General features: G+C 41.5%; 1 protein-coding gene across 3 annotated transcripts in view; it reads right to left on the reverse strand.

Moving 5' to 3' along the window:
- LOC147422256 (wall-associated receptor kinase 1-like) overlaps positions 1 to 11,750 on the reverse strand; it is a 112,942-nt gene extending 101,192 nt beyond the window's left edge. Inside the window, exons 1-2 of one of the 3 annotated variants that reach the window (XM_086503448.1) lie at positions 10,820 to 11,750; positions 9,914 to 10,288 (exon numbers count right to left, since the gene is read on the reverse strand). In XM_086503448.1, the coding sequence (XP_086359574.1) occupies positions 9,914 to 10,288; positions 10,820 to 11,426 (982 nt within the window). In that variant the 5' untranslated portion in view covers positions 11,427 to 11,750. The remainder of the gene's footprint in view (positions 1 to 9,913; positions 10,289 to 10,819) is intronic. The other 2 variants (XM_086503447.1, XM_086503449.1) reach the window with 2 other exon arrangements.
- Between the last annotated feature and the right edge of the window lie 1,156 nt (positions 11,751 to 12,906).

Genomic DNA, 12,906 nt, shown 5'->3' on the forward strand with positions numbered 1-12,906 from the left:
GGTGGAACTACAGGAAATTCCTCCTAGCTACAAGGTACAATCGGCTGGAGCTCTCGGCTGGAGCTCACCGAGAACAAACCCTAAGGGAGAGTACATCGTGCCATGGACCTTCATGAAATAGACATCTTTCTCTCTCTCTCTCTCTCTCTCTCTCTCTCTCTCTCTCTCTCTCTCTCTCTCTCTCTCTCTCTCTCTCTCTCTCTCTCTCTCTCTCTCTCTCTCTCTCTCTCTGGTTTTGCCATGGCCCAAGGGGTATTTACTTCTTTTGAAGGTGGTTTCAAATGGTGGGTGCCCAAGGCCACCCAAAATTTATCCTACTTTCAACTAAGCATGCATGTCCACCCCGAACACACATCCTTCCATAGCCACCAAGGCAAGGCAAATCCTTCAAAGTGAAGGAAGTTTGCCAATTGTCAGCAATCATCAATTTTTTTATGACCAGCATGCATGTTTAGGCCTCGAAATTTGCTTGTACACGGAATTCTAGTTTAAGGGAAAGTATTCCAATTGAAGTCATACAAGCAGACAATCTGCAACATTTGGAATTTCTTGCAATGGGAATTTAGGAAGCCGACAGTTGTCTCTCTCTCTCTCTCTCTCTCTTTCTTTTCATCTCGCAATTTTGGGTGTAAGGCAATGCCGATATTGGTAATCAGTTTGAGAATTATGGAAGCTCGAACATCCTGGCCATGCTATTGCCAAAGCAAGTTGCTTGAGGTCATTTATGACGTAAGTAATAGATATCAATTTTGTTTATTATTTTCCTCAAAAACATGTTGTATCAAGGCACAAGCAATGCTTGTGCAAACAATGTTGTTATCAAATTCTTGTACAAGCATGTCTTGTCACAAGCGTAAGACCCAACAAGGCTGGACCATGTAGAGGTTTTTGTTTAGAAAACTTTAACTATCCAATGACCAATGATTGACTTGAAGACCAAAATCAAGCATGGCTTGAGTACGAAATGGTCTCGATTAGAAGCATGACTTCTCACCATAAATGGCACATGCCATGGAACTTCGTCGGAGAGGTTTCCAAAACCTTATATTTTGATGCAACGGCAAGGCCACCGGTAGTGCTTGAGAATCTCACGAAGATCGGCATGGCCAATGGTTGGACTTGATGAAGGGTGTCCGGTATGATCAACCATTCGTTCCTCTTTGAGACGTCGACAAGAGTCTCTCTATTTCACGTTCTGGATTTGCATTCTTGCTAGGATATGGTTCCTAGGCATTGTTTTTTTTGAGTTGCAGTCCAGATCAAGACAACCCTATATGGTCAAGGGCAAAAAAAATCACGCTAAGCAGGTACAACTTACTTAACTTGCAATTGTTTTTTTGCTTCTCAATACGATGTACAATTTGACAAGATTTACATTGTTATGACATCTGTATGTGAGCAAGAGTATCTGTTAGCTATGAGCAATGGTAGCATCCAAAGTGGGGCTATTGAGATGTATCATGCAAAGATAAGACTTCCCACATTTGGAATATGCTATGAGCATATGAACTTAGGGGAGGACTTGGCAAGTGTATGTAGATTATTTCATTATGTGCCAAGATGACGTATATGGTGCATACGGCAACACTGTCTTGCGCAATAGATATGGCTATGAACTAAATTCAAGTGAGTTTTTATTTTGAAAACTCAAGACAACTGGCCACAATAGAGTAACCATGCTAGGAAATTTCAAGTTTTCTTGTTTTTCTACATTTTAACCTTTAAGTCGACAAGGATTTCCTAAATTGTACAAAGAAAAGTGCTTTGACAACATTCATGAGAAGCAAGGCTTCTAACCCATGCCAAGATCTTGCCGTTGACTTCGAATCAACACCATTGGCACAATTGTGGAAATTTGGCAAAGTGAGGGTATAAGCTCATAATTTACGTATGACAATGACAAATTGTGATGTATCCATGCCCGCTTGTGCAAGGAACTTCTGGTATAAGCTCAATCTATAGGGGCCATCATTGTCACCAAGGGTTTACACCTGTGCGTGCACAACATGCTAGTGAGGTAGACATAATTCCATCTCATTATTATTTACGCTTTTTCTATAACACTAGCTACTATATCAAGTACGAGCTAAGTTATTGATGTTTTAAAACATTTTTTAATTTTGTTTATTCAGAGGCAAAGTGCCATACTTAAGTCACCTTGGTACAATCACGACCACATACAAGGTAGGTGGGTCAAGAGGTGACTTATGTTACCTCTCTCTACAAGAGCCTTGTACAAGCACACTATTGTACGCTTCCTTGTAGCCAAAAAAGATCTCTCTTTCTCTTTTCTAATTCTTTGCAGGAAAAGTAAAATTAGGCATGATTTTACTAAAATCTTTCTATGTCGATATGGAAACAAGAAGGGCTCAAAGCCATCTATTTTTGAAGGGCTAAGAGTCCTCTATTTCGGAATGGCTAAGAGCCATTTGTTTGTAATCCATCAATGATTGCTTTCAAGACCAAAAAATTCTATTTAGTTGAGTACCCATCGATTCTTTATGTGTGACAATCAAGTTGAGTTTTTGAAAGTATTAAACTCGTAAAGGCTTATCTCTACCAAGGTGTATAGATGAAGAAAGCATTTCGGACAACACGACTATTCACAAAAACCCAAGATTATGAACTTTTAGGTCTACAAAAGATGGAGTTGTGAATATGATTCCAACTTGAGCGAATATCCTATTTTGTTTATAGCACTAAGAGTGTCTATACGAGCACAATTTTAGGGGAAGACCCAGCTCATGATTACTTACTACGTGTTGATGATCAATTCTTGGAACCTTCACACTTGCACTTTCAAGGAAAGATGTCCACAAGCTACCAAGGGGTAGTGGACAAGTTCAACTTCCAAAGTTGACTTCAATCACTGTTAGACACAGTAGACTGTGTTGGTCACTGTTGGCTGCTAGGTTGTGCACTTTTCATGCAAAGTCCAAGCAGTTGGACATTGTAAAAGCTAACCAAGGGGTTTGGATTGCAAAGGCAATAACTAGGGTTTTTCCAGTTGTTTCTTTTAGGTTTGCAAAGTGCTCATGGCTACAGGTAAGTGAACATTATGTTCAACCTCCAGGTATGCATATGATTTGGTTTTTTCCACTTTTGAATATGATTTTCTTGCCTTTCTTAAGTTGGATAAATAAGCTTGAATGCTTTCAAACATTTTTCTCTTCAGAGACATGTCAAGGTCATGTAAGAGCAAAGAATTTTAGACCTATACATAGTGTTTTCTTTGGCACATGTTGTCACATGGGATACAAAATGGCCTAGGAACTCAAGGAGTTTGTTTTAGCCAGTGTGGAACAAAGTATATGAGGGTCCCTCTCACTCATGTCAGTGAGTGTTTGTAGTTACCTCCACACACAAGTACATCTTGTATTTGTTAGATGTCACTTCTTCTGCCATCATTTTCTGAGACATATTTCACATGTGGAGAATATGAGTCTCTGGGACTGACATTGGCACCCGCTATTTCAATTATGTGTCGCGACAAAGTTCCTAGGTGCTGGTCAAATCCGTTTTATAGACCATTTTGAGCACGTAGTATCATGAACAATTTTAGTTTCCAAAAATTGTTGAATACTTAGAACAACTTCTTAAGGTTACAAGTACTGCTAAACAACATTAATGGATGGTTGTTCATACATGTAGCAAGGCTGAGGAAAGGGCTGAAAATGAGAGGTATGCCAAAATGGCTGGTGCACACTTTGTGTGACAGTAAATTGGATGCACCTTTGTCTAGTCGTACTCGTTTAGCCTCTTGCCATGCATCTTATGCATCAGATTGTTATGCTTTGGCTGGACTAGCTTACATGATGTTGAGGAGCCTCTATCTTTTGATGAAGCACAGAATTCAAAAAATTGGATGGCTGTCATGCAATCAGAATATGATGCACTTATAGAAAATGACACATGGACTTTATGTGATTTGCCTCCTGGAAAAAAGGCCATAGGTACGAAGTGGGTTTACAAGTTGAAACGCAAGCTGGATGGTGAGACTGATCGCCATAAGTCTCGACTTGTTGCAAAGGGTTATGCACAAAAAAAGGCATAGATTATGAAGAAACTTTTGCTCCCACTTGTCGTATGACTACTGTGCATTTTCTATGTGCATTGGCAGCTCATTTTGGCTGGGATGTACATCAATCAAACCTTGTTACTGCTTTCTTGAATGGTGACATATTTGAGGAAGTTTATGTAACGCAACCTCGCGGTTTTGTCATAAAAGGACAAGAGGACAAAGTGTGCAGATGTAAGAAGGCTTTGTATGGGTTGAAGCAATCTCCTCGTGCTTGGTATGAGAAAGCTGACACTCATTTGGTTAAACGAGATTTTTGTAACAGTCCAACAGAAAGCACACTGTATGTAAAGCGTGAGGGTGATGTACTTCTCATTGTGGTTCTTTATGTCGATAATTTGCTGATCACTGGACCAAATGAGAGACATATTGCTGAATTTAAAGCTGATTTGAATGCTACTTTCAAGATGAAAGATTTGGGGCTGTTGCATCATTACTTGGGTATATAGTTTAAGCAGTGTGATGGTGGTATTGCCTTGTGTCAGAAAAGTTACACAGAGACATTGCTATGTAAGTTTGGACTTGAGGATTGCAAACCTATTGCCACTCCCATGGAAACAGGTTTGAAGTTGAGTCTACATGATGCTGGCGATCCTACTGATGTCACTCTTTACCAAACTGCTGTTGGCTGCCTCATTTATGTATGCAACACGAGGCTGGATATTCAGTTTGTAGTCTCACAGGTCAACAGATTTATGCATAGCCCAGGGTCTAAGCATTGGCAGGTTGTCAAGAGGATTTTTCGCTACCTTAGTGGAACTTTACATCTTGGCTTGTTTTATCCCAAGGGGGGATCATTGCCGCCAGACTTACATGCTTATTCAGGCTCAGATTGGGTTGGTTGTTTTGACATGCGAGTGTCCACAAGTGGCTTTTGTTTCATGCTTGGCAGTTCATGTATATCATGGTTGAGCAAGAAGCAACCTACTGTGGCCACTTCGAGTTGTGAGGCTGAGTACATGGCAGTCTTCACAGCTATGGTTGAGTGTGTATGGCTCAGACTGATTTGGGTGTTGGACAGGACACTGCCAACACTATCTACACTGACAGTCAGAGCGTATTGGCAGTTGCGAGGAACCCAGTTTTTCATGCTCGCACAAAGCACATTGAGGTGCATTACCACTATGTCAGGAAGAGGCTCTCAGCAGGAGAGATCAGCTTGGCTTATGTGCCAACACAAGAGAACCTTGCAGATCTTTTCACAAAGGCATTGTCTTGAAGCTTTCCGCAAAGCTTTGGGCTTACTCCGCTTTGTGGACTGATCATGTCCTCAGGGCATGGCACTTCCCTTTACTCATGTGCCAGCTCTCGTTCACCGCATCACTCCAGGGGGAATTTGTTACCATATACATGTGGTAGTGATGTGTGTGAACACACTAGGACCGTCGGGGCATTTTTTCCCTCTTTAGGAGGTTTTTTCCCTTGAGCATTGTACATACACCCATCACTCTAGGGCTATCCATCTTTCCATTGCACACTAAGTAATACACTCTCCACTGTGTGCCTTGAGCTTCCTTCGTCTTCTCCAAGCTGCGTGCGTTTCTCTGCAACCCTAATTCCAATAAGAGGAAAGGAAACGAAAACTCCAAGGTCAAGTAGAGACTAAAGCTCAGGTGATTGTCAAAAAATGAACCAAATCGCAATCTATAAAGAAAGCAGAATCATTAGCTAAGTCGACAAAGTGTGTTTTGGTAGATAAAATCTATAAACTATAAATGCAACCCTAGAAGCATGTCAAGCAGGCCTGGACACTCACAAAAAGCCAATATGTGACCTTTCGAGCTCCCTGGTTCCAATCCTTATAGTCCTTTATCTGGATAGTAGTTGCACCTTGCTTTGTAATGTTGGTGCTGTCTCATGCTCTCTATCAATATACTCCCAATACCCTTTACCCATAAGGAAATTGATCATTCTAAACTTACAAGCATGGAGGTTGTTCTTGTCTATCTTCTCTTTGACAATTTGGTTAAGTCCATCATTGTTAGACGACAAGTTTTGAGTAGCTTGCTAAAAATAGTCATTTACCACCTATAACTAGAATATGCGTACATGCACCTGCTTCACAATACTAAATAGTATTTATGAATTCTATAGCCACAATATGCGTACATACATTTGATTCACAATATGCAATAGTATTTGTGAGCACTGTAGCCAAACTGAAGTTTTTTGCACCACCGAACAATAGATCTATAGAAGCTTGAAACTCAACGTTCTTGCATGCGAATGCACTCTAACTCAAAGATAGAAATCAAGGAATGGAAATCTAGCTATACACTCTTAGTCCAAAGGATTGCACACGAACCGGAGATGCACAATCTCCAAACAGAAGCATTTCAATCGGAGATCGTTGGGTGATGGCTCCCAAAAATCTGGAGATTGCGCCTTCTTCTACTGCTCCTGCTTGTTGCTTCAAGCTTCTTAGACAGAATGAAGCTTTGATACCATATTAAGAGATAGAAAAGGGGAGAGCTTGAGCCCTTGTAAGTGTGTGCGTGCGTGCATACACACACATGCACATGGAGTCAAAACCTTCTTCTTCTTCTTCTTCACTAACTCAAGATAAGAAGTCTAGAATGCATAAAAGAGAAAGCACCATAAAGGGAAACTAGTACGTTGGTTTAGTGTGAACCGCTAGTAAGTGAGTTGGACAGATAAAAGTGCCATTACTCCAATAGGTAGACCAACTTGGTGTAATCGAGTTGTAGTATGTGTATCCATCAAAGCATGCCAATAATGATGATTGTTGGTGATAGTAAGCCATGAGTTGTACATGTTGAACTTGATATTTCAACAATTTTGAATGGAAAACTAAGAAAAATGTCATGTCATGAAGATTAAGAAACAAGGAATATAATGTTATGTGCGATATATGTATTTGTTATGCATTAATTGAAGGCATGTACTAAGTTTGAATGGAATCTTAGTTTTGTATGTAAGAGCCAAAGCTACCCTACACGAATAAATAATCAAGTAGGTTGGCATTCATGTCTCATTGAGGGGAATCTCACAAGATATCTCAGTTTGGGTAAAGAAAAAAGAAAACCTCTCTCTCTCTTATTAAGTTATGGAAAAATTACCAAAATACCCTCTAATTTGTGGAAATTCCCAAAACACCCCTCCAATTTAAAAAATTCCCAAAATACCCTTGTATCTATTTTGGTTGGATTTGTTAAAGATTTTCTAGTCTTTATTCCTTTTTGACAATGAGATCCGTTTTTGCTTGCTTAGAATGTAATTTCTGAAAAATTGCCTCGCACTAAATGGAATTAGGTCTAAAGATAATGAAGCATCTTGTATTAATACACAATCAGTCTTCTTATGAAAAGCTACAATTTTTTTATCTATGGGAATTTTGGAAAATTTGAAGGGCATGTTGGGAATTTATAATGGGATTCTAAGCCTTGGGAGGAGATATTTCCCTCTATTTGTGTGTGGGCGTCCCTCCTCTTCCGTACTCGTGTCACAAACAAGTGTTTGGCGCAGATGAAGGTCGGCTCAGGAATCTCCTCTCTCTCTCTCTCTCTCTCTCTCTCTCTCCCCCCCCCCCCCCCCCCCCCCCCCCCCCCTTCCTGAAGCTGATGATGAACTCCGAATGCCTACAGGATGTGTGTGTGTGTGCATGCACACACTCGCTTGGCGCATGAAGCTGGAGACGTGCTAGGTGGGCGTGAACGTGATGGAGCAATTGTGTCTGTGTATGAACTATAAAAGCCAAGAGGGGAGCTCCTTCATTAAGGCCACAGGCGCACTACAAGGCCGCAAGGGATGATGCAGGCGAAACTAGCAGCACGTGCAAGCTGAGGTACAGGCCGATCAGCTACGATGATTAGGGGGAGGATCATCATGCTTAGAGACAACGTTCTCTCTCTCTCTCTCTCTCTCTCTTCCTTCGCCCGTGCAGGTGCTACTTGAGAGTTATGGGGAGAGAAGACAAAAATAGATACAGTAGATTGCATCTGGAGGGTCTGTGTGTGTGTGTGTGTTTCCCCTTGCGAGCACACAAGGTATAGAGCAAATGCAGGAGGGGATTAGCATCTCTCTCTCTCTCTCTCTCTCTCTCTCTCTCTATGTGTGTGTGTGTATGTGTCCTCCTTGCGAGCACGAAGGGTATAGAGCAAAGATAGGTAGAATGATAGTCAGTGGAGCCTTTGACAAGAGATGGAATTCGGCCGAACAAGGAGGGTGTAGGAGGATCTCTCTGTTCGTGCTTGGCACTGTAGCAACCGACAATGGAGGCCGAAGTGATTCGCAAAGGGAGAGGGGGGGACGGGGTTTGTCTTTTTGAAAAGGAGCGGATAGAAGAGATTCGCCTTAATAAAGGGAGACCAAGTAGTAGGGGATACCCATTTTGAGAAAAAAAATTGCATGAGAATTTCCGAAGATGCTGCTTTGGTATGAGTACTTTACTCTTAAGAAAAAAGATACATGCAAAAAGACACTCGACATGTGGAGCGGCTCTCTATCCTGCTTGATGTTGCTTGGTTGCGCACATGAAAGCGCCTCTCTCTCTCTCTCTCTCTCTCTCTCTCTCTCTCTCTCTCTCTCTCCCTCCACATCAATTTGATGCCATGGACCTCGAGGCACAACATGGGCAGGGGTAGGGACTTTGGCAGAAAGAAGGAACGGAGAGGAGATGAATAACAATGGGGAAAAAGGGTGACATGGAAGAAGCAAGAGAGGCGAAGCGGTGTGGGTGGGCTGTCACGACTTGAGAGGGGCTTAAGCCAATCCCTCATGAAGCATGGCCTTGATCTATCATGCAGGCCATGCCCTGCGAAGCTATCACCGTCATTTCCTTGGTGTCTTGAAGAGGCCATGAGAGGGCAAGGAGGAGACGGAGGCCTTCAATGTCAATGCGTGCAGGGAGGAGACAGAGGCTTCAAGGTGGCAACACGTCGTCGCTTTGTAGAAGAAGGCAGTTAGCGTAGTACATATGAGAGAAAGATAGAAATTGATGTAGAGCTAATGAGAAGGGAGGGGACGAGAGGAGGCAGAAGAGCAGAGGAGGGGTTGAATAGTAAAGCAAAATACGGGAAGAGGAGAATATTTGAGACTTATTGGTGTATTATATTTAAAGTCAAGCAAGTAGGTCGATACAATTTTGAAAACTAAAACCTTGAAGAGAATCGAGGAAGATGATGTGGTGACTCACTTTAGCCACTGCTAAACATGTCCTTTGCATGCATGCGTGCAGGCCCCCTATTTTTTGGAACGAATGCACCTATTTTTTTGCAGGCAGATGTGGATCTCTCTCTCTCTCTCTCTCTCTCTCTCTCTCAATGCATACTCCATCCGTGATCAATGCTATCGAGCTAAGAAGGTCGTCTCTTGGAGCGCACTACTTGCAAGGTATGTTACAGCAAGGACATGAGGGTATGTGAAGGTCAATGCGTTTTTAGCACGATTAGATTGCAAAACGGTAGGTTCGAAATGATGGTCTCCCTTTAAATGCGACAAGGTTGTGAGAATTCCACGATCAGATTGCTTGGCCATTCGAAAAATTGTTGAGTGACTCCTGCTCGAGATGGTTCGAAGAGGAGGCGTTCGGGGAGGAGGAGTGAGGAACATGAATAGGGAGAGGCGTAGGAGGACAGGAAGAAGATATCTTAGAGGGTATCTTTTGAGAAATGCAATTCTATTAAAGGAGAGGCACTAGGTCTGTTCAAAGTAGGTTGTTAGAAAGCATTAAGAAGTAAATGGTAACATTTTGGACACACTTAAAAAGAGATTGTTACTAAATCTACTTGAAAACATGGACATACTTATGTGTAAAAATGATGCAACTGCATTTATAAGAGAATGAGATGTTATCTAATAAGTTGTAGATGCTACCTGCACAACCAAGTCCTTGCGCATATCCATCACCCTGAAATCCATGTTGGCAAGAGCAATAGTACCCAGGAACTTGCGGCACAATGGTTGGGTTGGAGTGGTCGGAGCATGCAAACTCAGGACTTTGTTTAATGTCTTCAATAGATTGGTTTGATGGCAAGGCCCAACCGAGTTTTACTCCATAGGTTTGCCTCGAAAAGTTTGTATATTTGCCAGGGTAAAAGATGGTCGAATACATACTACTGCATTGGTTAATCGGATTAGGAGTCTCCGGATACTGAACAAGAATAGCAATATCTCGAAGCGATATCCCGCTAGTTAAGCTGGAGTTGCAACATGCACGACCTCCACAGATTGGGTTAACCTCATCCTCTCCTATAAAGAAGTTTGCAACAAAGAGATAATTGAACTTGAGAAAAAAAAATATATTTGGTAATCAATTAAGATTTAATATTGTTTTTGAAGATGATGTCTAATTTACAAAGATGAAAAATAAAAAAAAATAGAGGATGGGTGTGCTCGCGTGCGAGTGTGTGTGTGTGTGTGTGTGAGAGAGAGAGAGAGAGAGAGAGAGAGAGAGAGAGGGGGGGGGAGAATAAAAAGAAGAAGAATATTTTCAACATCATAGGAACAAATCCAGAAAGACCTCAAAGATTCATTTGATGACCACCAAACTTTACGTGGTCTTAAGCTTTAAATAGTTTGTGTGTGTGTGTGTGTGTGTGAGAGAGAGAGAGAGAGAGAGAGAGAGAGAGAGGGAAGTTTTACCATCACAATCCAGGAGACCTCACAGATCTATCTAATGGAATTTGAACTCAAGACCTTTATTTAGAAGAGAATTGGGATAACCAATCTATATATATATATATATATATATATATATAAAAAGAGAGAGAGAACACGAACCTGGGCAAAGCACATAGCAACCACCGATCTCTATCTTTGATGACTTCAGCTTTGACATAGAGGCATCTGAAAGGAGCTCACCACTAGCAATAACACCCAATACGGAACAACCAAAGCTACCAAAGAGGTTATCGTCAGAAAAGAAGAAAGGTGAGGGGTAGGGAGGAAGTGCCAAGGTAGGTGGTACTGTGGAAGGGATACATGAGCCATTGGGGAGTGTGGTGAAGGAGGCATTAAGGCCGGTGGAATCCACAATGATACCGTCAAAGTCTATGTGCAATACTCTTCTAGGGACCGCCGCATTCGAGTAACCAGACGCGGTAATGTTGTTCAAATATAAGTAATTAGTAATGTTAGTGATGTTGTTCAAATATAAGCGCTCTTGACCTTGGGAGAGCTGGCAGTCGAGGTCGAAGGAAGAGTCATACGATGGGCAGTGGGTGTTGTTGCTGAGTTTGAATGGATAGCTTACCCGCACACCGTCGCACATTTGGTTCAAGCAATCTTGCTGAGAGAGAGCTCGCCATCGCCCACTACATGAACTCAACATTAACGCGACAAGACTCATCATGATCATGAACCAGCTTGGCCAGCTGCCCCTCGGCATAGCATGCACCTGCGCAGGTCTCTCTCTCTCTCTCTCTCTCTCGTGTAAGGGCGCGACAAACCTTTAAACGGGTCATTATCGACTCCTTTAAACGGGTCATGTATGGACTCCTGATAGCGGAAGAAGACTCGTCAGGAACCACAGGAACTGCTCGAAATAAACGATAAACCTTGTCGATTTTATGCCACATGGCCCAAGGAAATGGTGGCAAACCTATTTTCTTTCTTTTTCTTGAGCACCGTAAATATTGCCTTTTGGGGATTTTGACCTGGGAAAAGGGGCTCTTTCCTAATGTGTGTCCCTATACTGTATAGAGTCCAATTCTCCTCCCAAAGGGACCTCATACCATGCTAGATGCAATTTGGGGCAATGGACTTTCGGTCCCCCTCTTCACACTCACATTCCTTGCTCCCAAATGCACTTAGCTAGGTATGCGATCCCCCCTCACAATGTAGTTCATGATGTTGTCAGAATCCGCAACATCAGAATGATAATGGATTGTATCATAAATTTTTGCATACATGTTGACCTCAACTTGATTATATTTACCCATTTGTTGGACCATTAACTCTTAGTAGGATTGGTTGGATGGTTTTCGATCGCTCATTTATTGCGTGTCATGTTTTGTACACATTAGATTATGACATGCTTGATTGTGGCCATGATTGCCCGTGGCTTAATCCATACTCACACGCGGGTCATCATTCACACATCACATATTTTTGGCTTGCTTATGGGTGAAGGTCGTCCAATCTATACTCTTTATAATGCAGCTTAAAATTTTCAAGGAAGGAGAGGGCGTCCACGTGTCACTCCCTGTTTCATTTCAAAATAGACCTTACAAAACGTCTAATCTAAAATGCAAAAGTACAGGAGAAGACTGTAAGACATGAGAGCCTTTCTCATAAATATAAAATATAAGAAGTTACAAGGCTTTTCAAAAGTCAAGAGACTTTATATTCCAAATAAAATAAATGTTGAAGTTTGATTGCACATAACAAAAAGGGGATAACTTTAATGGAAGTTTTGTTACTTAATGTGTTACTTTTCGAAGATATAACAAAAAAAGAAAAATTTTAGTGATTTTTTTTTGTTTAATGGAAATATAATTTTTGAAGATATATTTGGTTTTATCTTTTCAAGGGGCTATTTTCAAAACCAATATTGATATGTTTTAGAAAATTTTGGAAGTATGTATTTCTTTAAAGAGCTTGAGAAAAAGAAAAAAACTCGCCTAACATTGACTTGGGTTTGTCTCGCTTTGAGGACATGCATGACATGCAAATGCAAGGATCGTTAACCACATTATTGAGAGAGAGAGAGAGAGAGAGAGAGAGAGAGAGAGAATCACATTGCATGTGTGCATACACATGTACATTTATGAAGGGGAGAGAGAGAAAGAAAGATTTTACCGTTTTCTCACATTAACACCCCAAATGGGTAGAGAGATTTTCCAGTTGATGGACCTTTTACCGCTTCT

Source organism: Adiantum capillus-veneris, chromosome 27 (assembly GCF_014529385.1).
Source record: "Adiantum capillus-veneris isolate H3 chromosome 27, ASM1452938v2, whole genome shotgun sequence".
NCBI classification, from domain to species: domain Eukaryota; kingdom Viridiplantae; phylum Streptophyta; class Polypodiopsida; order Polypodiales; family Pteridaceae; genus Adiantum; species Adiantum capillus-veneris.